The 24,085-nt window shown below is 30.6% G+C and overlaps 2 protein-coding genes and 1 long non-coding RNA gene across 3 annotated transcripts; all 3 read right to left on the bottom strand.

Annotated features, from left to right (window-relative positions):
- Positions 1-741: 741 nt before the first annotated feature.
- On the bottom strand, positions 742-6,152 carry LOC111696325 (uncharacterized). Its single transcript, XM_023465900.1, has 8 exons — positions 6,126-6,152; positions 5,477-5,549; positions 5,164-5,233; positions 4,442-4,537; positions 3,553-3,613; positions 2,519-2,574; positions 2,033-2,141; positions 742-904 (listed from the first exon to the last, which is right to left on the bottom strand). Exons 1-8 carry the CDS (start codon positions 6,150-6,152, stop codon positions 812-814), a joined length of 585 nt encoding a protein of 194 aa, XP_023321668.1. The 3' UTR covers positions 742-811.
- Positions 6,153-9,385: 3,233 nt separating this feature from the next.
- LOC111696313 (uncharacterized) lies at positions 9,386-12,117 on the bottom strand. The gene is made up of 5 exons (XR_002764050.1): positions 12,055-12,117; positions 11,515-11,584; positions 10,018-10,115; positions 9,517-9,590; positions 9,386-9,423 (listed from the first exon to the last, which is right to left on the bottom strand). It is a non-coding gene; the product is annotated as an uncharacterized LOC111696313 (long non-coding RNA).
- A 1,186-nt stretch (positions 12,118-13,303) lies between these two features.
- Positions 13,304-19,885, bottom strand: LOC111696316 (uncharacterized). The gene is made up of 5 exons (XM_023465887.1): positions 19,856-19,885; positions 16,648-16,725; positions 15,036-15,147; positions 14,119-14,200; positions 13,304-13,493 (listed from the first exon to the last, which is right to left on the bottom strand). The coding sequence occupies exons 2-5, from the start codon at positions 16,678-16,680 to the stop codon at positions 13,304-13,306; spliced, it is 417 nt and encodes a 138-aa protein (XP_023321655.1). The 5' UTR covers positions 16,681-16,725; positions 19,856-19,885.
- Between the last annotated feature and the right edge of the window lie 4,200 nt (positions 19,886-24,085).

Here is a 24,085-nt window from a genome sequence, read left to right on the forward strand (position 1 = left end):
CATACACCTTAACGTATTGTTGTGTACAACACGTGTTTTGATCATTAAAAAGTATGTTTAAACAACTAAATTTAATTTTCTAGTAATTTCACTTCTATAAATGATGTTTCTAGCAAAGATACCTGAACGAGAATAAGTGCCGTTTGCATGTTTTACGTTAAATGTAATTAAAGTTCAGAATTTAATGTTTTGTCACAAATATCAAAATAAGAATAACTTTCGATGTAAAAATGAAAATATAAATCAAAAAGTTAAATGTCAATTAAAATTATATTATAAAAATTATATTATATTCTCATGAGTCCTGTTTGTTTGTTTACTGCTACACTTCCCATAAATCGATATTTGTCCCTCTCTATGTAAACATTATTATATCCTTATATTTTAAATTCTATGAAATATGTTCTTTTTTAAATATTTTATGTATTGTATTCCATATTGAAAGTACATTTTTAAACCTTTTTCCCATTGGCAACCTTTGTAGAATTAACACTTTTTTTCATTGAAGACCCCAATTTTTTCATTGGAGACCCCAGATTTTTATTGGAGATCTCAGATTTTATTGGAGACTCCAGATTTTCATTAAAAATTCAAAGGAAATCATGAGAAACCCCATCCCAAACGCATACTGGGTCTCCAATGAAAATCTGAGGGTCTTCGATTAACATCTTGGGGTCTCTAATAAATTTGAAAGGGGCTTTGGGGGTTTCCAATAAAAAGCTTTGGGTCTCCGATGAAAGGTGTGGGCCCCAAAAAAAACGCAAAAAAAGAGTTTTAAAATAGTGTTTGATGTCTAATGTTTGATGTCTAATTAAAAAAATAAACGTATTCCTAGTTTTTCTCTAATAAACAATAGTGTATCCTTCTCTTCTAATTCTGGGCTTCCAGGCATATTAGATATATCCTATTCTACTTGTATTAGATCAATTATCTTTGCAACCTGACAACTTTGCAGATCGGGTTATTTCCATCACTCGGACCTAACCCTCATGCAATGTTGTTATCTTTGCAACCTGGCAATATTATACCTCGGGCTATCTCTATCACGCCGAGTAAACCTTTATATAATTATTTGCTCGTTCAATAATTAACACCCAAAGTAATAAACATATTTTCTACAATGTCAACACATTTATTTACATAGTCATAAATGCATACATCATATTAGATAAAGATAAGCTGATGACATGATTATCAGCCTTGATCCCTTTTACTTATAAGGTGTCTTAGCTTGACGTTTAAGCACTCTCTCAGTTTGTTTACCAAGTCTAAAGTACATGACTGATATAGCTTTCAGTCCGTCTATCAACTTTTTATCTTTACTATTACAGGTCTGCTGGTCAACCCGCTCCTGCATGATCCGGAGCAGATCCCAAACCTGGTTAGACAGCATGTCACTGACCTCTTTCCTAGTAGAGTCAGGATGCAGCCTGTATTCTTGCTCCCAAGCCTTCCCTGTGTCCCATACCTCAACTTGGGGGACAACAGCAGGCTGATGGGAGCTAGTGTCCCCAGGAGTAGGGGACAGGATGCTTTTCATCTCCTTATTGAGTTCCGTCAAACTAGCAATGACGTCTCAGAGCATCTGTGGAACATCCTCCGTCTCTTCATCCTCCTTACTATCCTCTACAACATCCTCAGTTACATCTTCATCCTCCGAGGTTGGGACAGTGACAATGGGAGTGTCCCCACTGAAAAGAGGAGTGAGGTCAGCTGGATCAACTTCATCTTCATCCAGCTCTACTTCTTCAATGTGGGCGGGGTTCCGCACAATAACAGGAACCTGGTTCATCTTCTCCTGATGTAGCTCGTCCAGAAAGGTTCCCTCTGTATGTTGTCTGTTCACTGTATGTAGCACAGGACCCAGAGCGGTAGTGTGCAGGAGACTTGTGTCTACTGCTACGGCTCGGGTTGTACTGATCCTTGGTATCCAGTTGTATTCAAGGGACTGTTCGCTCTTATTAAGAACAATCTGAGATACAACAATAATAATATTAAAAATAATTAAAATTAAAAAATAAAAGAAGCTAACCTGATGTTTTAAAATTTTGGTTTCTACATAGATATACAAAATATCGCCGAGAAAATATTCTTCCAATTGAAATATTGTGCTTTTCAAGGTTATATCCAAAGCTCTCAAACTAAACAAAAGATCATTTAGAACATTTATCAGGAATTAAAAAAACGGGACTATTATTAAATGTTGATTTAAGTGTGTGGTTTACCCACCAAGAGAACTGCATATGAACAACTATTCATGATTCTTGTCATGTAAAAGTTTTCAACCAAACTACAAACACCACTTCAAAAGTCTAGTTTTTGCCACCAGATTTCGCACATGGTTGTAAGTGGACTTTAAAAGTGGTTCAAAAGTCGGTAATTCTACTAAACTAAGTCTTCTTTTGAACTCGACTAAAACTCAATTTGTAATTATATAATTTGTTTATTCATCAATTTTTACTAATTAGATGTCACTCTTATAATGTAAAAATTATTTACATTTATTATGAATAATTACCTAAGATGATTATTGTTAAAGACCCAAACTCGTCCTGGAACACTCATCTCACTGTTCTAGATATATTTACGCTCAAATTTTAAATTTTGCGAAATTACCGCTACGACTTGGAGACCTTCCCCTCTACGTTTGATTTTATGCAAGAATATGAGAAATCTGATACACAAGCTTACACATTAGAAATTTGAAACATTTTTACTCTTTCCAATAGCTCTTCAGTTATATGAGTTCTGGTTTAAAACTTCCCAAAAGCTTTTAAGTTATATGAGTTCCGATTTAAAACTTCCCAATATCTCTTCAGATATATGAGTTCTGATTGAAAACTTCCCAATATCTCTTCAGATATATGAGTTCTGATTGAAAACTTCCCAATATCTCTTCAGATATATGAGTTCTGATTGAAAACTTCCCAATATCTCTTCAGATATGTGAGTTCTGATTTAAAACTTCCCAATAGCTCTTCAGTTATATGAGTTCTGATTGAAAACTTCCCATTAGCTCTTCAGTTATAAGAGTTCTGATTTAGAACTTCCCAAAAGCTCTGCAGTTAGAAGAGTTCTGATTCAGAACTTCCCAATAGCTCTTCGAAATAAGAGTTCTGATTTAGAACTTCCCAATAGCTCTTATAACTACAAGAGTTCTGATTTAAAACTTCCCAATAGCTCTTCAGTTATAAGAAATCTGATTTAAAACTTCCCAATAGCTCTTCAGTTATAAGAGTTCTGATTTAAAACTTCCCAATAGCTCTTTTAACTAGAAGAGTTCTGATTTAAAACTTCCCAATAGCTCTTCAGTTATATGAGTTCTGATTTAAAACTTTCCAATAGCTCTTCAGTTATATGAGTTCTGATTTAAAACTTCCCAATAGCTCTTGAGTTATATGAGTTCTGATTTAAAACTTCCCAATAGCTATTTAGTTAAAAGAGTTCTGATTTAAAACTTCCCAAAAGAGTTCTGATTTTTTTGATTTCAAAAATAATTTTTAAAAAAGCTTTTTTTTTCTAACAAACGTATTAAAGTTTTATGAAACGAACCTGATCACGTGCCACTATCTTTTCACAATCTGATGTCACTTGGTCATACAGCTTACTCAAACTAACAAAATTATACAATCACTAGTTTTATGGGCTTTTATTTGCTCAAATATGCCAATGCCCGATTCACAACAATACTCTTAAAATCTTTGGTTGAATAATTTGAATCCGAAAAAATAACGATTACAATTTTAAAACTTTTTATTTCAAAAGTGGTGTCAATACAAAAAAGACTTTTCTACAGCAAAAATCATAATAAATATTCACTTTTAAACCTACGAAAACAAAAATATCTTCCACAATATTTCATGCAGGGCTATGTAAGGTAGTTGAACTGAGTATGCAGTGTTGTGGACAACTTCTTTGGGATTCATTTGAGACATATTAAACTTTTTAAAGATCTGCAAATCCTGAGTTTGAGCGCAAATTCAACGTTCAAAACTCCAACTTTGGGGGTGGATACGTTTTCAGAATTAGTTTTTTTAAATTATTAAATAACGACGACATAAAATGTAAAAAAAGTTCTGCAATAAACTACAGATGTCATGTATAGGCGGGAACATGTTGAGAAAACAAAAATTAATCTCATCATGGAAAATAAGTAATCTTCTTCAATTATTAGTTTCTATTTTCTCATTATTCACAAAGATTTTCGCCGATTTTCTAGATTTTTTATTGAAAAGACGACATTTGAAGAATTTGAAGAAATCTGCGAATAAATTCAAAGAAGATAAGAAATTCAATATAATAATGAAAACGAAATAATGCATTTTAACATAGATTTATTGACAAATTTTTTTGAGAAATATGTTCCTAACCATCTATAGTTTATAATTTACTCTTTAATAAATTCATTTTTTATGGAAATATTAAGATAATAAATACAAACCTAAAGTTTTTAGGAATAACAATCTTCTTAAACTGATTACATAGCGGGAGCAAAGTGATTTCGTTTGCGTCAGCAAGATCTTCTGCTGTTATAAGCCTTTACAAACTTATATTATTTAATCTCACAAAATTCATTGAAATATCTGAAGTCGATAACATTTGGCTGCAAAGATTTAGGGATTAGAAAATTAGTCTGTATGGGAAAAAATATATAAATAATAGACAAATGTAAAGTAAGAAATGTTATTAGATGCGTAAGGAAAGGCTATGAATGAGCCATAATTATTTTCCTTTCCATGCCGCATAATATCCCTGCAACTATTCATAGTTCAAACTTTAAAAATCGTGAAATTTTGCACCCATCTGCATATACATATAAACTGCTTTAAAATAAGCCGTTTTTTGGCAGCGACAAATATATAATGTGGGAAAGTAAAAGTTTCCTCTTTTCAATAAAAGTGAACTTCAAAGTGAAAAGTAAAAGTAAACTTAAAACAAATATTTTGAAATAGTGCATGGCTTGGCCAGATTTGTGAGATGATTTCTTTTTTTAAAGCATTTATTTTTTAGTCAAGAAATAACAAATGCCGGATGACTTTTTTGTGTAACTGTAGCTAGCAAATAGTGTGGCTCATGGCTGACATGGACGAAAAACCAGTTTTGTCTTCGGGCCTTACCCCCCTCGCAAATTATAATTCAAAGTTATAAACCCCCTAATTTTACCGTGTTGTGAGGCAAGGATCTATGTCTAGAATGATGTTAACTGTAGCTCCACCACTAGCATCCAAATATCCTGAATCAAGTTTAATCTAATCGAGTTAAATACATTAAAGACTTTGCGACCTCGTTATGCCTCTAGTTTTGATTTTACACTAAAGAGGTAGAAAAGTCGAATAGTTTTCTTAAAAGGAGCAGTGACGTCATACAGTTATTTAAAGTGTCCATTACTATAAAGGTTGTCTTTACTTAAAATAGAGCGAATTCAGAGTATCTGACTTCATGAAACCTTGGTCTAAGGTAAAATTCCTTAATTTACCTAGGGTTGGATCCACGAGGTTCCTCCAGGATACAAGTCTACACCCCCACCTAGGGGAGCTGGGGGAGAATACCTGACAGATAGGAATACAAAATATAAAGAAAGGAATTGAGTTTCAGCAACAAACTTACATTTTCTAACCCCTATATCTTTGCAACCTGATGGTGTAAACCTTTGATATTTCAAACTTAGACTATTTGATCTACCAGAATTAATAGTTTGAAATATCAAAGGTCTAGGAAAACGGTTCGTTAAGTTATAGGAATTAGGAAATGTGAGTTTGTGGCAAAAACTCAATTCCTTTAGGACTGTTTAGGAAAAACTAGGTTATTAGGGCGCTTCGTGCCCCTTCGCGTCTTTTTTAAGTTCACATTTTATCTTGTAACTGCTGAGTTTCAACATTTCAAGGCATTATTTTTTCATCAAAATTTAATAAACATTTTTTCTGTTTTGATTTTTGGATTTCCGAAAATCGTAAATGTTGAAAAAAATATTTCAGATTTTTTTTTTAATCTTTCATGCATGGGGTCACATGAGTTGCCACAAAATATTTGGGCCTGATGGGTTCAGATATGGAGGGACAGGCAGACAAGCAAAGTATATATATTGGAGGAGAAAGTGAAGGTAATAGAAAAAATGCAAAACTAACCTGACACAGTTTAGATCTATAAATCATAAAACAAATTTCTTTCTATCTTAAAAAGTCATTTAAAATTGATTCTGTAATTTTGATAAAACTTTTAAGATTTTTTAGATCAAATTAATATTTTTGAAGATGAAATATCTTTTATTCCTTAAGGGGGGAACATTTGGTCTGCTGCTCCTTTAACAAACCATCAATCTTGTTTTTTTTATTTTTTTATTACAAATGACAATGTTCTTTTTAATTTAATTTCATCTCTGCAGTCTGGAAAATTGAAAGTTGTTTGAAGTAAATCCATTTTTACCAACACAATACAATGAACAGACTGTAAGTGCTATTTCAACTGACCATTCATGCAAAGATTATATAATATGTATAAATAATAATTTCCATAATTAATATATAATTACAAAGATGGTAAAATATATATAATATATAATTTCCATAATTAATATATAATATATAATTACAAAGATGGTATAATATATATAATATATAATTACCATAATTAATATATAATATATAATTTCCATAATTAATGTATAATATATAATTGCAGAGATGGTTTAAAATATATATATAATATATATATTATTTACAAAAAAAACTAGCATCTACTTTTTTACTCTACAGAGGTTTGGTCTATCACCATCACCAAATTTTAAATATGATAATTTCCATAATATATATAAGATATAATTGCAAAGATGGTATATATGCCCGATTTCTAGGTATTTTAATTAAGTATTATAATTAGATTTCAATGTTTATAATTTCAAAAAACGATATATCCAAATATGGATTCTCTGCGAAAGAGAAAAATTGAAGGAATTATCAGAATTAAATACTTTTAAACCTAGGAAAACGACAACATCTTTCTCATTGTTAATCACATAAGGTTTCAAGTATACCGTGTAAATCTGGCCTTGCCATCTTTGCGTGGAGGATCATTTGAAATTACACTTACAGTTCCTATAAGCAAAAAAAATGCCAATAGTAGGTAGATACAGTGATAATATATAGATATAGTGAAATTGGAAGACGACTTTTAGAGTCAAGTTTTAACTTTAAAAAGTCTGGGAAATAGAAATTGTAGAGTGTTAACACACAATTATCACTTAATTAGTGATTTAATAAGTGTCTAGTAAAACTATTTTCTTTGTAAAAACATCAAATACACTATTGCTAAAAATCATCTTCCTATTCCAGCGTTTTCTGGTCATCACTGTACTAACATATATACCAATTAATTCATGATTTTATATAACTTCATCTCTTATATCGACTTAAAATTTTTGTTTGTGTTTTTTTTCTTCTTCTAAAGTTCTATTTAGAAGTCTCATCAAGTTAACAGTTTTCCTAATACTATGTTCACTCCAGACACAGATGCTGTCACTAAAATAAATAGGTTTAATTTTACCTTTATCTAGTTTTTGAAATACAATTTATATATTTTCTAAAATTCAAATATAAAATTTGTCTCTAAATTACCTGATATCGAGGGCGAAAATGCTCACTTCAATTTCTTGAAGCCGCCTGCTTAGAATGGTATCTTGGTGCATATTGGTAGGAGAAAATTTGTTATATAAATTTTGTTTCTAAGAAATTGGTCCAAAGGAAGGAAACAGTTGTCTCGAACTTTAAATTTCAAATCACTTTATTTTTGAAACCTGATGTAGCATATACAATTGGTGTAATATTCCGATTTTCCGCACATAGTCTGCACTTTTACTGTACAGCTTCATCTTAAAGTATATTGGACCCAGGACTTGAAATAAACCGGAGATTATAGTGGCTAAAGACCTCATTTCAAACTATTACATTCTTTTAGATCTATAAAAACAATTTGAAGTATTAAGAGCCATTACAGTCTTTGAAAAAAATGTAAAGCAGTTGAGTATTTGCTACAAGTTCACATTTTGTTATCTTAATAATTAATTAATTAATCTTCTTTCTATATCTTTGCGACCGGGTGTTTTAAATGTTTGATATTTCAAACTTATTTGAGCTAACTGAATTCATATTATGAAATCTCTAACGGCTATGACATCAGGTTGCACAGATAGTGTTTGTGGCAATTGATTAATTCCTTCAAGATGAAGGGAGGGTGTAGGAGCTTCAGAGACTAGAAAAAGTTAAATGTTGATATTTGATTATTTAGAATTTTAGAACCAACTACGATATCCCTGATTTCGTAATAAGGATCTGAGATTTCTTCTTCAACAGACTCAAACTTTTCCTGAGCTTTCAAACTGACACTGAAAAACACAAACCATAGGGTTTCCAGCGAACGAAAACTTTCGTGAAAAAAATTTGAACATTTTCTTTTGCATTTCGTTAACTTTTTCGCGAAAATGAATAAACATTTATTAGCCATATTTCGCAAAAAAAAATAATTCTCCAAAAAAAAGTTTTCGGGAACAGCTTTATTATCTCATAATTAATAATTTCTCGCAAAATTTGCGCATTTTCTTTATCCAAAAATGTTCGCATTTGATTTACAGCGAAAAAGGGAAAATTCTTATTTAATGAATTTTATCCTCAGATTTTTATCAAATGAACTCTATTCATTAATTTAATATCATTATTGCACTGAAAGAAAATCGAATGGGAGAAAAGCTGTTTAAAAGTAGTGCTGCATTCATTTTGTATCCTCAACATTTCAATTGATCCTTAATCTGCCAAAGATATACAATATGATATAATTATTCAAATGGACAGATTGCTTCCTATAAGTTAGCTAACCTAAAGTTTATTCCTCCCAAAGTACAGGTTTCTTTATTTAAATTTTCACCAAATTTTGCAAAAATGTCTCCGCGAAAACTACCAATCCACTCATGAATTAGAAAAAAAACTAAATAAGTATAAACGTCTAAAAGTGTCCAAAGCACTGATAATTTATTTAGAATTGATAATTTTTAAGAATTAGGGACAACTGAAATACTTCTGAAATACTACTGAAATAACAAAATAATTGTGGTTTAATTTAGTCTCCGTAGTTCAACTACGTCTAGGTGTTCTTTTTAATTTGGAAAAACAAAATTAGATTGTGTCATTTTTGTGTCATCGATCACAATAATTCAGATTTTTTATTATTGTTTATTGTATTATCTATAGGCAAGCAATTTTCAAACTAACTACTTAGTTGCAGTATTTTATTATTATTAAACTATTAGTGGTGGAAATAATAATTTTGGAAATCTTCAAAATTGTCAGAGGAAATTAGGGAATATTCCATTTTTTGTAATTTAACTTAATTTCATGAGGCATTCCTAAGGGTTATCTGGCACTGTTTCCCGGAACCCTAAACAATTTTACATTTTCAAATTATTTTTCTTAAGAAAAAACACAAACAAAAGTACATTTTTCTTTCTCTTTATGTAATCTATTGTTTAACCTTTTGAGTAGTGAAACAGCTATTTCTTTTCAGAGATCCTCTCATGACATCGATACACTTCAACCGAAACTGTTCTGTAATCATCCAAATTAGATTTAGAAAATGCAGGAAAACATTTCTTTAAAATGGATCAGTTTCTTTCAATTTATAAGGCTCTGAATACTTTAAATTCAATTTTAGAAACAAACCTTGAAAACATGATGCATTCATGAAATCTAGAAAATTTTTAGAATATACCTCTAGTTAACGTATTGCTGGGCACTGCAGTGTTTAAGAAATCATTAACCCCCATATGATCAAATTCAATCGAAGGTAGAAAATATACCTATTGTTAACATATTGCTAGGCACTGCAGTGTTTAAGAAATCATTAACCCCTATATGATCAAATTCAATCGAAGGTTAAAAATATACCTCTAGTTAACTAATTTCTGGGCACTGCAGTGTTTCAGAAATCATTAACCCCTATATGATCAAATTCAATCGAAGGTAGAAAATATACCTATAGTTAACGTATTGCTGGGTACAACAGTATTTAAGAAATCATTAACCCCCATATGATCAAATTCAATTGAAGGTAGAAAATCACACATTGCTTCTCTAAAATAAAGATGATCAAATTGTTTATTATAATTTTTAGTAAAAAATTTTAATTTTTTGATAGTGACATGTGCTTAAAGGAACTGTACGCGTAATTTCAAGTGACCCTCTCTGCAAAGATAGCCATGTTCGATTCACAACAGAATACTTAAAGCAATTATCCTATCAACAAAGTGGAAGACATTGTTGTTTTTCTTGGTATAACATTGTTTCGTTCTAATAATTTCTATATGCGTTCCTGCAGTAGAAATGCGCAAGTCACTTTTGAGTTTTGTGGAGCAACAAAAAATATAAAAAATCAAAATATTAAACATCAATATCTGATTTAAACTTGATCAAACAAAGCTTTAGGTAAAAATGTGAATATGCCATTGCAATCTTTAAAGAAAGGGCCACGTGATTACGATTATACAGTACCTTTAATACTCTAAATGTGTGACGTGTGAAAATAAATTGATTTTTTCAATCCGATTCGAACATTGCAACTTTCTGAATTTGTATGGACGCTACGTTCTTAGGTATAAGTCGTTTTTAAAAAATTTCACATTATAGACGCAACAGATAGAAGTAAGATTAGTAGCAATCACAATCGAATATTTTTCGGTATAAGTCTATTTTCGTGAACACTCCCTTTAATGTTCTTTTAAAACCCGACATGACGAGCTTTGTTCTAAAGTTTAAAGTTTATCTAGTGATTAAAATATTTAAATTTGTTTTTAGAGAAATGAACAAATTGTGTATAATAATGATAGATTTAGGCAAATCTCTTCTTAAGTATTTCTGATTTATAGTTAAATAGTTCTTATCCTCATTATTTAAATAAGAACTTAAACCAAAAATTTGAAATTTCTCTTCGTTTGAATTAAGCCAAGGCTCAAATATTCAATTTAGGCCGGCGCTCAATCAAGAACGATTTTTTGTAGAATTTAGAGGCGGCTCAAGTTGATTAAATTTTACTGAATCAGAGAGGACTTAACAATCGTCTGCCGATCGAAAGCCAGACCACATTTTAGAAAAATATTAATGCGAATTTGTATCGTTATTTTTGATGGGACAACCTGTAGGTACAATATAAAAGTTATTAATTTGATTTAGAAGTTTTAACATTTTTTTCTTATCATTTTAAATATCGTAGTAAAAAAAGAGCTTACATTTTTATTACAGTGAGAACCGTACAACTCTGTAATAGGAAGACGACTTTGAGTTTAAATATGACTTTAGATAGTTCAATGTACACGAGACACAGAAACTGTGTAGTGTGCAGAGACCAGTGCACTATGTGTAGATTTAATTACTAGTATATAATTACATCAAATACACTTAATATTGTTTCAATGTTTTCCTTTTCCACAGTTATTTGATTCTCTCTGTATCTTATTTTTTGTTTTGAAATCTTTACCTAAGGGTTGCATACTCTCCTTCCTCCACTTTATGTGTTGCCCAGGTTTGAACTCCCAGATATATTTGTCCTTTGAAATTAAAAAAATAAATTATAAAATGATAAAAAAAAACTTGTGAAATTATTATACTAAATACAAAAATTCAGTTTCAGCTCCTTTTAAAAATTATAAACATCATTTCATTTTTAAAAATCAGAAAAAATGTTGTTCCAGATTTAAAGGGACTGTAAACGTTATTTCAACTGACCCTCTCAATTTACCATTGATACCGATTCACATCGGGTTTACCCTTAAAATTGTTGTCAGATTATACCACTATAGTTTCAGTAGAAGTAAATATTTCCATTTACTGGTAGCGCCGATTGAAGGATTCATATCTCTAATTGGAGGATGAGATTGATAGAAAGATAGATATTACCGCCATATTATTTGCATTGGTTCAGAATAGACAACAAACACATATTACAAATATTGTAAGATATTGAAGTGGGTTTCTTGGTGAAAAATTTATTTTGGGAAGAAAAGATTTAATAAAAAACCTTCAGTTGCAGCTAGAGTTTCTCTTGAAAGAAGTTTTCGAAGTGTCTCCTTCAGATTTATTAAAAAATATTTCAAACAAACGCTTTGTAAAATTCATGCAGATTTAATTTTGAAAATAATTTAAATAAAAGTATTAAACCTATTCCAGTTAGTTTTTTCTCTTTAATTAAAAAACGGGTTCCAATAGAACGCTCAAACCCTTCAAAGTTACATAATGATCAAAAGGTCTGTAGATGTTTAAAAATTAAAAATCGCCGATAACTTTTAAGATAAAGTTATGTGTTCAATCTTTCAAAAACGGGTAGGCCTGAAATTTTAGAGAAGTGTCAAATTTCAAACTTTCCTACCTTAACAGCCCCTCTCCGTCAACTTTTTTTTTGAAAAAGTATAGCCCAACCTTGATAGGGTTTTTAATAAAATATATATTGTTTTTTTTGGACACCCAGTACCACAATTATAATTTTTTGGACACCCAGTACCACAATTATAATTTTTGGACACCAAGTACCACAATTATAATTTTGGGACACCCAATACCACAATTATAATTTTTGGACACCCAGTACCACAATTATAATTTTTGGACACCCAGTACCACAATTATAATTTTTAGATATTCAATTTTAGGGGAAAATTTATTCAAGCGCACATTTCTTAATAATATTTTTAGTTTTTAGTTTCTGTTGTTTTCATCATTACTGTTTTCATAATAAATATTCAAGGTCTCATGCTTTGCGGGCCTTGATAATCCTGTACAAACCTTTAGCGTTGGGTAAATACAACAATTTTTTTTTTCAAAATTCGAACAAGATTTATGACTTAATGCTCTTTTCCAAAGGAATATACGAGAATGATAAAAGAAACTTCAAAACTTAAATTTGCTTTTAGTTCGGGTGTTCTTGTTCTTAACTAGCTAACTAGCTAACCTTATTAAATAAAATGTGAGATCGATTTTTTCAACTAAGGAAATTTTTTAGAGGAACTGAAAAGGGCGTCGTTCAGGAAAATAACGAACGATGGATGACCGAAATGGATGATTCATAGAAATGAAAAATTATCGTTTTTAAAAACGAATGCTCAAAAAACTAACGATCTTGAACGAAATTGAAAAAAAAAAAATTTTTTAACAGAACGAACGATTTTTTTCAAAACGTTTGAAAAAAAAGAACAATTTTGCTGAACTTTTGTACAGTGAGAAAACGAACGATATAGATGGATAATGAACGATAATTTTGCGAACGAACGAAATCATTTTTTTAAATTGAATATAACACGAACGAAATGGGTCATATAACGATGAACGAAAGAAATGAAAAAGTTGAAATAAGTTGAAATATTTTCCTTAGAGATGGAAGTCCAATTGTTCTGTTTGAAAATGAGAGGTGTAGAGTTATCTATTATAAGCCAACAAGCTGCGACCACATCATGTAATACATATCTAAATATTTTAGAATATAAATATCTAAATATTTTGGAATTTAAGTATTTAAAGTTTATCTTCTGCCTTTCTTAATAAAGGAGTCTTTACCAGTGCCACATACTCTGATTTTCTAATCCCTATATCTTTGCAACCCGATGTCGTAGACCTTAGATATAGATTAATAATCTATTTCATTATATCAAAGGTTTACATCATAAAGTTACAAAGATAAAGTAATGAGAAAGTTTGAGTTTTTAACAAAGACTAAATTCCTCTTGCTAATCATTAAATATTAGTCATTTTCCAATTATGTTTAAAATACATTTGTTTTTAAGACATTTTAAAAATGATAGAGTTATTCGTCACTAGCGCCAATTTAATAAAAGTCTTTTCATCAAACAGTATAATTATTTAAATTATAAGATTTAAAAGGTTGAAAAAGTCTGTGCGTAGGTTGAATTATTTAAAAAAACAAACAATATATAGTATGCCTTAAAAATTCAGAAAACAACAATGTTTTATGAAGATCAAACCCTTCTAGGAGCGTATACAAGAGGAAGGGGGGGTTATTTAGGGGCTGATCTCTTTCCTCAGAAAGTGAAAACTATGACAGCAACAGGTGCTGAGCCTCTTTTCTACCTACCTAAATCCCTGTTCAATGTTAAAAAGTACATTGCATATTGTCATTCTTTCCATTACTCTGGACAAGCAAGTCTCTTGAAGTCCTAGAATTAATTAAAATTTAAACGAAAAAAAGATTTTTTAAATTAAAGTGAAAATATTCAAGGGACTGTTTTAATTTTAGGTAACCCTCAATTCAAAGCATTACGTACCGGATTCACAACAGTACCTTTTAGCCCTGTATCTGATAAACAATGATGAAAATTTCATCAAATTGTGAATTGTACATGTAACTCTTTAAATAGAGGGTAACTTGAAATAACGTAAATAATCCCTTTAAGAATAAAAAAACAACAACTTATTAAGACCTTTAAATATAGACTTTTGTAAGAGTTAAGTCTTTTTTTATTAACTCAAATTTTCTAATCCCTTATATTTCAGCAACTTAATGGTGTAAACCTTTTATATTTTAAACTTAGACTATTTAAACCAACATAAATCCTAATTCATAGTTTGAAATATCTAAGGTCTACAAAATAGTGAATATTTATTTATATATCCTCTTTGGGTCTTCAACATTGGGTTGCATTACACGTGGATTTAACGGTTTTGTCGATATTTTTAAAAGCTTTGCCTTTTGATCTCAATTTGACCCGTCAAAAAGAACTTTTTAGCCTTTTATCTCAAATACTTTTTTGTCGGCATATACATTATGAATGAAAAAGTAAAGAATAAACAAAATCGCAAGTTTAAAGATTGTTGAATTATGACCAAAACATGCTTCTCACTCTGGTTAGTCCGGGGTGATTAAGAAAAACGGATTAGAAAATACTCAATTATTTTGAACTTTTTCTATCGGAACTGCACCCATAGTGATACAGGCGTAGATTTTGTAAAACAAAGATTTATTATTTATAATTATTAGTATTTGTTCATCACCTTTATAATTATATAGATGAGCTACGTGATAAAGACTCCAAATATCTTCAATATTATCTAGATCTTCAAGTTTTCCAGTGTAAACATAATCTCGGTAAATTAGAATAATTCTCTAAATAATAACATACTTCTTATTAATTTTTAAAGATGCATTTTTAGTAAATACCAGCTGAAGTGCCCGGCGTTGCCCATGGAATTGAAAAACAAATCGAATTTTGAAAAATATGATTCTTGAATATTGTTTTTGATTTTTAAAGAAAAAATAATCGATTTTTGAAAACAAAATTACAAAGGAGTTGAGTTTTTGCCACAAAATCAGATTTTTAAATCCCTGTATCTCTGTAACCCGTTCTTGTAGACCTTTGACATTCTGAAAGATCAAATATCCTAAGTTTGAAATATGAAAGGTTTACAGCATCCGGTTGCAAAGATAAAGTGATGCAAAAACTCAACTCCTTTCTTTACTTCCAGAATAAATTGTTCCTTCAAAGAAATGCAGCCAATTTGGTTCCGTCGTTTTGCCAGCTATAGTTGACATATATAAATGGATAGATGCCTTTAAGTGGAGAAAACTAGATTTATACAGAAAATGCGCTTCATTTTTTATCAATTGTGGTTTAAACCCTATGCATCATTGTTTATACATGGTTGATTTCTTTCTATTTGTTAATTCTTCAATATAAAGGAATTGAATTTTTGTCACAAACTCTTATTTTCTTATCCCTATATCTTTGCATACCTAAGATATTTCAAACTGTGAATTATTTTAGATCAACTAATGATAGTATGAAATATCAAAGATTAATACCATCATGTTGCAAAGATATAGCGATTTTAAAATCAGAATTTGTGGCTAAAAGTCAGTACCTTGATCATATGATGATAAAATTTAAGTAGTAAAGCTAAAAATGTTTCAGGTTTCCTAATAATCTCACGATGAGTCAAACGCCTTTTTTTCAGTCTAAACTGCACAATAAAGGTCAAATGGAATTTTCTTAAAAAGGGTTCGGCAGGGATTTCAAAAAATCTTCATGCTAGGTCTAATAATAGTCTACTTTTAGAATCTTAAAAACCTCAGGTGAGTATGTTCTTAAAACCTACTTTATTGCTGAGGTAAACTGTGATATATGTGTTTGTATTATAGCAATCAGAGATGGATATTAGCTTTTGCTGTTTTGGGTATTACCCCTGCATAATTAATATAAAAACATTTACAATATGATGAATATTAGTAGATTATGAAAGTTTACAATAAGTGAGGGACTATTAGTTAAATTTAGAGAGACAGAGATGCAGCATAACAAAATAATTAATTTTTTTAGTTGTAAAGTTTAGTACGCATAACAGAATAAGATTAAGCATGTACCAATATTTAATTAATATTATATATTTATTTAATTAAGCATCTACCAATATTTTTATTCATAATTTTCAAGAATAGCAAGAGGGCTTATTGCACTTTGAGGTGTAGGCATCAGATAACATTTCTAATAAACTTTTTCAAATATGCTTAACGAGGCACTTCTTTTTATTATATTGTATTCATGTATATTTTTGTAAAAACATATATATATATATCAACCCTTCTTAATATTTTTTCTTTTCTTTTTACCTTTTCAATACTAGGTAACTCTAATGTTTCCATGTGTAAATTAGTAGAGAATTCTTCATTCCTTGGATAAAATAAATCCTAAAAACATTGATTTATCCATTACATCACTCGCAAGTTTAGGTCATACATGTGCTCTTACGATATTATTGCCTCTTCAACGTTTAAGTTTTATGAATACTGATATTTATTTGTTTTTATATTTAAGAAAACATTCCATTGTTGTCATTTCTCAAGTTCTACAAATACACTGGTTTTTATAATATAAAAAAGCAATATAACATTCTCAACGATTTACAGGTACAATCCCCTTTTAACCTGAAACTATCAAAATATCCTCCATTTAATATTCTAAATGCAGGTTTTTTTTTATCTATAGTCAGAAGATGAAAAATCCAGTTAATCTGACGTCTTTACACAAGGAAATAATGCAAGGAAAGTTAATTGCAGTCTTAATTGCGTATACTCTATGTACATACTGAAACTAGTTATCTCTGGGCGGAATTTGTGAAAAAGAACAGATACATCAGTGTTCGTTTCAGGAATTATGAACATTTTGATAATTCATAATAGTTACCGATAACCAGAATATTTCATTGATTTTTTATGTAAAAAGATGGATCCCATGTCAGGCTTCGACATCCGTCTTGTGTTTACATTACCGCCAAGACACAGTACGCTGCAGTACAAATGAAGCGTAGACTTCTGAAATAACTTTCCTTGCATTAAAACCTTGTATCTAGTAATTAAAACGCACAATAGAGGCAGACCACATTTTATAATTGGCAGGACTAGGGCTATTTTGTTAATATCGTTTCATTACTCATATTTGTGAAAATAGATTGTAAAGTGGTCTGATTATATTTTAGATTACTGATTAATCCTGTAGCAAAATTATAGTATGAAAGAAGAAAATATTCTTGGACAGAAATGAAAGTAATAATATTCCTGAATCACGCACCCGTGACCCATCAGTAAAAGTAAATTCAACCTATAAAGTCTGACTGCGTCAACCTTGTTGCACCGGAAGTCCTATTGAGTGTCTACTGTAATTACCCAATGCCCGGGTGATACAGTACATACTGGGACTGGAAAGGTTGACCCGGTTTGGAAGTTCAAATGTACTACGGCTGACCGTGGAATACGCCCCTTTTGGTTCAAACAAAAGAAAGGTGAGGAACACATGTTTTTCGTTTTTGCTTAATTGGGCTTGAATATCGTTTAATTTTTCAAACAAAATTAACCAATATTGAAAAGGAAAGAGTTGCCTAAAGAAAAAAAAGTGTTTAAAGGCATAAAAAAAGAAGCAACGCCCCGACGAAAAAAGGTGTGATCAGAAGAAATAATTAAAATTGTGACGTCATTTGTGGTCAGTACGAAAAAATGGTGTGGTGTGCCTTCCCTCTCTTATGACACATCATATAGTCCCAATCTGGCAGAAGCTTTGCTTACATATATTTCCTTTTAAAACAAAAACGTTGCAGTACGGCCTGACTTGTATATATTTTCATATTTACATTTGTACATAATAGTTGAATTTTGAACAAGCGTCCGAGACCGCAAATGTTCACAATGTTCACAGATTTTGATCAACTTCTGATTCTCGACCAAATGGTTTTCGCTTAAGTGGTTTTCGACCAAGTGGTTTTTGACCAAGTGGTTTTAGACCAAGTAGTTTTTGACCAAGTGGTTTTCGACCAAATGGTTTTCGACCAAGTGGTTTTCGACCAAGTAGTTTTCGACCAAGTGGTTTTCGACCAAGTGGTTTTCGGCCAAAAAGTTTCTTCCTCATGTTGACAGTCCCTTTAAAGCTTTAATATATGGTAGATATTAGATATAAAAGGTGGTTCAAGAAAAAATCTTGGTACGGATAGTTTAACTAATTCTTTATAGTTGAACACATATGTTTAGGGTTGTTAATCGTTTTTGTAAACGATCGTTAAACGATCGTTTTTTGTTTCGTTTTCAAAAATGATCGTTTCGTTTTCAGAAAAAAACGATCCTTTTTAAAAACGACCCACTCGTTTTGAACTTTTAGAAAACGAATAGCGATCGTTTTTGAAAACGATCGTTTTTATTAAAACGATTTGCGATCGTTTTTTATACGATTGTTTTAAAAAAAACGATCTTTTTTGAAAAAACGATCGTTTTTGAAATTTTTTTATTGACAATTATGTTAACGATCGTTAACGAAGGGTCGTCGTTAACGATCGTTAACGAAAGGTCGTCGTTAACGATCTTTAACAAAGGGTTGTCGTTAACGATCGTTAACGAAACGACGAACTTTATCAAAACGGTTGTTTTTGGAAAAAAATTACATGCAACTTTATTGAATGTCGTCTTACATGAAGTTTAACAGTTTTGGGGGAGCTAAAACTCCTTGATATTTTCTTAAAAACTACTCAATGATAAGTACAGATGCACTTCAGGTCGGTTTCCTCTCTTCGTTAACGATCGTTAACGAAGGTCCGTCGTTAACGATCGTTAACAAAACGAAGAATTTTATAAAAACGATCGTTTTGAAAAACGATCGTTTTTAGAAACGAGCGTTTTGAAAAACGATCGTTTTAAAAACGACCATTTTAAAAAAACGAACTTTTTAAAAAACGATCGTTTCGTTTTCGATTTTTCGTCGTCGTTATCATAACGAAACGATCGTTTTTCTGAAAAATGAAAACGTTAACATCCCTACATATGTGCTAATCAAGGAGTATGGAATAAAAGGGAGATACAACTGACACAGCCCGCCCTACCATATGATTATACATGCTTTGCAGACGGTACTTCATTTGAATAAGAAATATTTGTCTAATGTACAATTACCGCGTATACAATAACCTATTCTGAATATTTCTTTTACAAATGGAGTACCCGTCTGAAAAGCATGCATAATCATATGGTAGGGCCGGCCGCGTTAGTTGTTCTATTCCATACTCCTTGGTTCTAATACTTTGCAAGATGATTTGTAAAGCTTTGACATTTAAAACTTTTTATCTTATATAAATTATAGTTTGAAACATCAAAAGTAAACAACTAAAATATATATTTAATAGAAAAGCTTTTTGTCTAAATTAGAAAATTTTCATTTTTCATAAAAGTTTTAGAAGGAGGTTGCACGGCTTTGGTGTTTGTTTCTAAAAAATGTTTAAAAAGAGGAAACTTTTGTACAATTTTTTATTTCTTGAATTGTTTAAGCTTTCCCTTATTTTACCTGAAAATATTGGGAAGTGAGAGAGAGAATGAACCTATTAAAACAACTCATTTATAATGAAACGAACCAACAAATATTTTATCATGATGATTGGAACTTTTTGAAAATATTTAACACAAATATTATTTACGCACTTTGTTCTGAGGTCTGGTTCATTGAGTACAGAGAAGAAGTTTAACTAGTTCTTGCATGTTCAACTACGCATGAAATTTTCATTCATGATAAAACATAGTGTCGCATTTGTTCTAGTTTTTGCCAAATTTATATTCGCGCAAAAGTTTGCACTGTTTTACGCAAATGCTCACACAAACAACAAAATAAGAAATTGAGTTTATGACACAACTCTGATTTTCTAATCCCTTTATCTTTGAAACAAAATGTCGTAGACTTTAGATATTTTAAATTATGAATTCTGTTAGATCTAAAAATAAGTTATGTTTGAAATATGAAAGGTTTAAAATTATATAAGTAGAAAATTTGATTATGTGGCAAAAACTCCGTTTTTTTTTGATGAATCCTTCATTTATTTAAAGCAAAAAAGATTTCTATAACATTTTTTTGGGAAAATTGGAAAAAAATATTTTTATAAATGAAGATTCCTGTGGGCTGGAACAATATCATCATTTTTACATTTGAAAACAACATCTGCTAGCAGGTTTGGATTTAAGTTATATAGTCTTTGACATTTTAAAACATTAAAAAACTGATTATTTCAATTTATACTTTAACGCAAATGTTTCAATACAAAAGAGCCAACCCCATTTTTGATGATTAATCACAATAGCCTTTAGCTATGGCCGTTTCACCAAAATTGTTTCGTTCAGTTGTGTTTTGGTGCATTCTTTTAAATTAACTACAGTGATTACCAGAAAAATCAGGAACAGGAAGAGGACTTTCAAACTCAATTATTTGACTTTGAATAGTCCAATGAACATATAAACCATCAAATTTGCAGTGAAAAAGAGCCAATTAATAAGTTGATTTCCAAGTTACTGCTAAACTAATTGCCTTGTGGCAGCATCAAATACACTTAAACACTATTTTAATGACGTCTTCATATTCCACTGTCTTCTGGTTTTCAATGTTGGTTCAGATTGAATTGAAGGGTCGATGAACTATCTCACGTCGGTTTAAATCTTGAATCACCAATTCAAATCCTTTTGAACCTACTTTGAATCAGTGATTCTTACTTGAATCGGCAGTAGGTAGCTCATCGCACATTGTAAATTAAAAATGCTGAAAGATAGATACATCAAATGCCAATCAGTCCTTTTACTTAAAGAGATGATTAAAAAGTTACTCTTTTAATGCTAAAATGCCTTGATATTAGTTTTTGAAGATTTCTTTCACCTTCCCTCCAATCACTTTCCATTATTTTATCTAAAACTTTCGAAAATAATAAAGATCTAATTAATAGTTCATCAAATTCAAAATTTAATGGAAGATCAAAACCTAATGGAAGATTAAAATTTAAAAATGTCTAAAATAAAAGATCTGGAATAAGAGAATTAAAGATTTGAATACTAATTAAGATACTGCATAGTTTGACTGAATACAGGGATTTAATGAATAAATGGCATGATATCTATGTCAGGGGAGCTTCAAAATTTTATAATTATTATTTCCTCGATTCGAAATTTTGACACAAAAATATTTGAATTATGATTTTTATATTTTATTAGACAAAAAAAAAAGCAAATACATATATGAAATTTATAAGTTTAGTTGGGAAAAAGGGCTAAACAGAAATCGGATTATTTTTTGCTCATATTTTTTATTATTTAAATTTCAAAGGAAAACCAAAAGTTTGAAAAGGACCTGAATTGTATCTGTGTAAAATGTTTCGTGACTTAACTTCTGAGACAGATGAACCTGGACAGATACATTGAACATGTCCGATACTTCTCATATTCATAGTCACAAAATTATATAATTAACATGCAGCATATGTAAAATATTATGTTTTGTGAAATTCAAAGAACGATTTTGAATATCTTATTTTAGAAAAAATACATTAAATTATATTTTTTATTTTATCATTGACTTGAAGATCTAAAAGCTTTTCAGATTTCATGAATGATGAAAAACCAGATTTTGAAATGCTTAAAAGGAATTGAGTTTTTGCCACAAACCCTGATTTTCTAATCCCTATATTTTGCAACCCAAGGTCGTAGACCGTAGATATTTCAAACTATGAATTCTGTTAGAACGAATAATCTAAGTTTGGAATATCAAAAGAAAGCACCTTCAGATTGCAGAGATATAGGGATTCTATTTGATCTACATCAAATTTCAACACTTCTACATGTATCAATTGTAGAAATTGATTTAAACTTTTTATTTGTTAATAAAAAAACTGTTTCTTTAATAATTATACTAATAAACTACAAGAAAAGCCAGAAAACTGTGGATTAAATTTCATCTCCACAGTGGACTGAGGTTAATTTAAATTCAAACCTGACCAACCCCTTGTACCGGTCCTACCTTATCCAATGCAGGCTCGGTTTCAACTTTGATGGCACGGCCAGACTGTTTACAGTGTCCGGCCTTTCACACGCATCTCTGCCCTTTTAGTAAAAGTAAAGTCAACCTATATGAAGCACAAAGTCTGACCGCGTCAACCTTGTTGCACCGGCTAGTCCTGTCCATAGAGCTAGTTACAGTATTAAATGGGACCGGGAAGGTTGACCGACTCGGAAATTCAAATGTACTACGGCTGCCGTGATTATTGGACAATTTGACCTACCTCACTATAGCTTTCTATTCTTTCTTGGAAAATATCGATATACTCCTGGATTTAGCAGTTCTGTCCTTATCACAGCAAGCTTTGACTTTCGATCACAATTTGATCTATAGTAATGATACATTTTTATTTGCCTTTTTGTTTACTTTTTTCGGCAAACACCTTTACAAAGAATAAGTATAAAAATGTTATAAAAGGTTAAATATTGTATAGTTCTACACGGGCAGCCGTAGTACATTTGAATTTCCGAGCCGGGTCAACCTTTCCGTTCCCAGTGTGTACTGTACCTAGCTAATATGGACAGAACTAGCCGGTGAAACAAGGTTAACGCGGTCAGACTTTATGCTTCATATAGGTTGAATTTACTTTTACTAAAACACGATTGCATTAAAATAGAAAATACCGAATTTATACTGATATATAGTTCAGTATCAAATTAAAGTCCTTTAAGATATTTAGTTATTAGAAGAAAATAAAACACGACCATAATCGTATTTTTCTCCGGTCCCCACATTGTGAACAGTTATCCTTATTTACATAATCAAACTAAATATATGTAGAGATGTATTGAGAAAAGAAGTATTCAACACATGATCAGAATTTTTGTTGTATCAACATGTATGCAAATATATATACATACACATATATATATATATCTATTTGTATACATATATTTGTTGTAAAAAGTTGTAATCTCTGTTTGTTTGCTTATTCGATCATAACGCAGGAACCCCTGGAATGATTTGCCTCAAATTTTGATTTGGGAACTCGGGAGAGGCACGGGAATGGTTTTGAGATTTTTAATTGACATGATATACTTTTAATCGGGAAAATAGCTAAAATCGTAATTTTCGACAATGCGAGGGTAATCGGTGGAATTAACTATGATTTCCCTGGGCAACGCAGGGTTCCCAAGCTAGTATATATATATAAAGCAAGAAAGATTGTGTTTAAATGAATAACATTATAATAACTGAAATATATATATGTAAATATATAAATATATATCAAAAATTGATATTTTCTTCTTTTACTTCGTTGATGGTTTTCGTTATATTTACATAATATTGTCATTTTCATATGCGTCAATTGTATCTGAGCATGCAATGAATGAGACCAGATTCTGTACAAAGAGTACATGTTTATAAATATCCGCTGTATTTCACTAAACAGTATAATAATCATAGAGAATAGAATATATATTAGAGGGGAATTTAAAGAATCTCTCGGTATGAATTTGTTCAGTCCCTTTCAGCCTGAAAGGGAGTTCAAAGTGTACAAATCATGTAAATGTTCACAAATTATATGCAGTAGAATACATTAATACAGTATGTTCCCAAGACTATTTAATTCAATTTCGAATTTTTAAAGCTGTTAAATAAACTTTATAATGAATTAGTGAATAAAAAACATCATTTGATTTATAGTTGTAACGGAAAATCATGGTTTGTAAAGTGAATGGCATAGAGTCTATGTGAAATAATCAT

This window comes from Eurytemora carolleeae, unplaced genomic scaffold (genome assembly GCF_000591075.1).
Source record: "Eurytemora carolleeae unplaced genomic scaffold, Eaff_2.0 scaffold121, whole genome shotgun sequence".
Lineage (NCBI taxonomy): Eukaryota > Metazoa > Arthropoda > Copepoda > Calanoida > Temoridae > Eurytemora > Eurytemora carolleeae.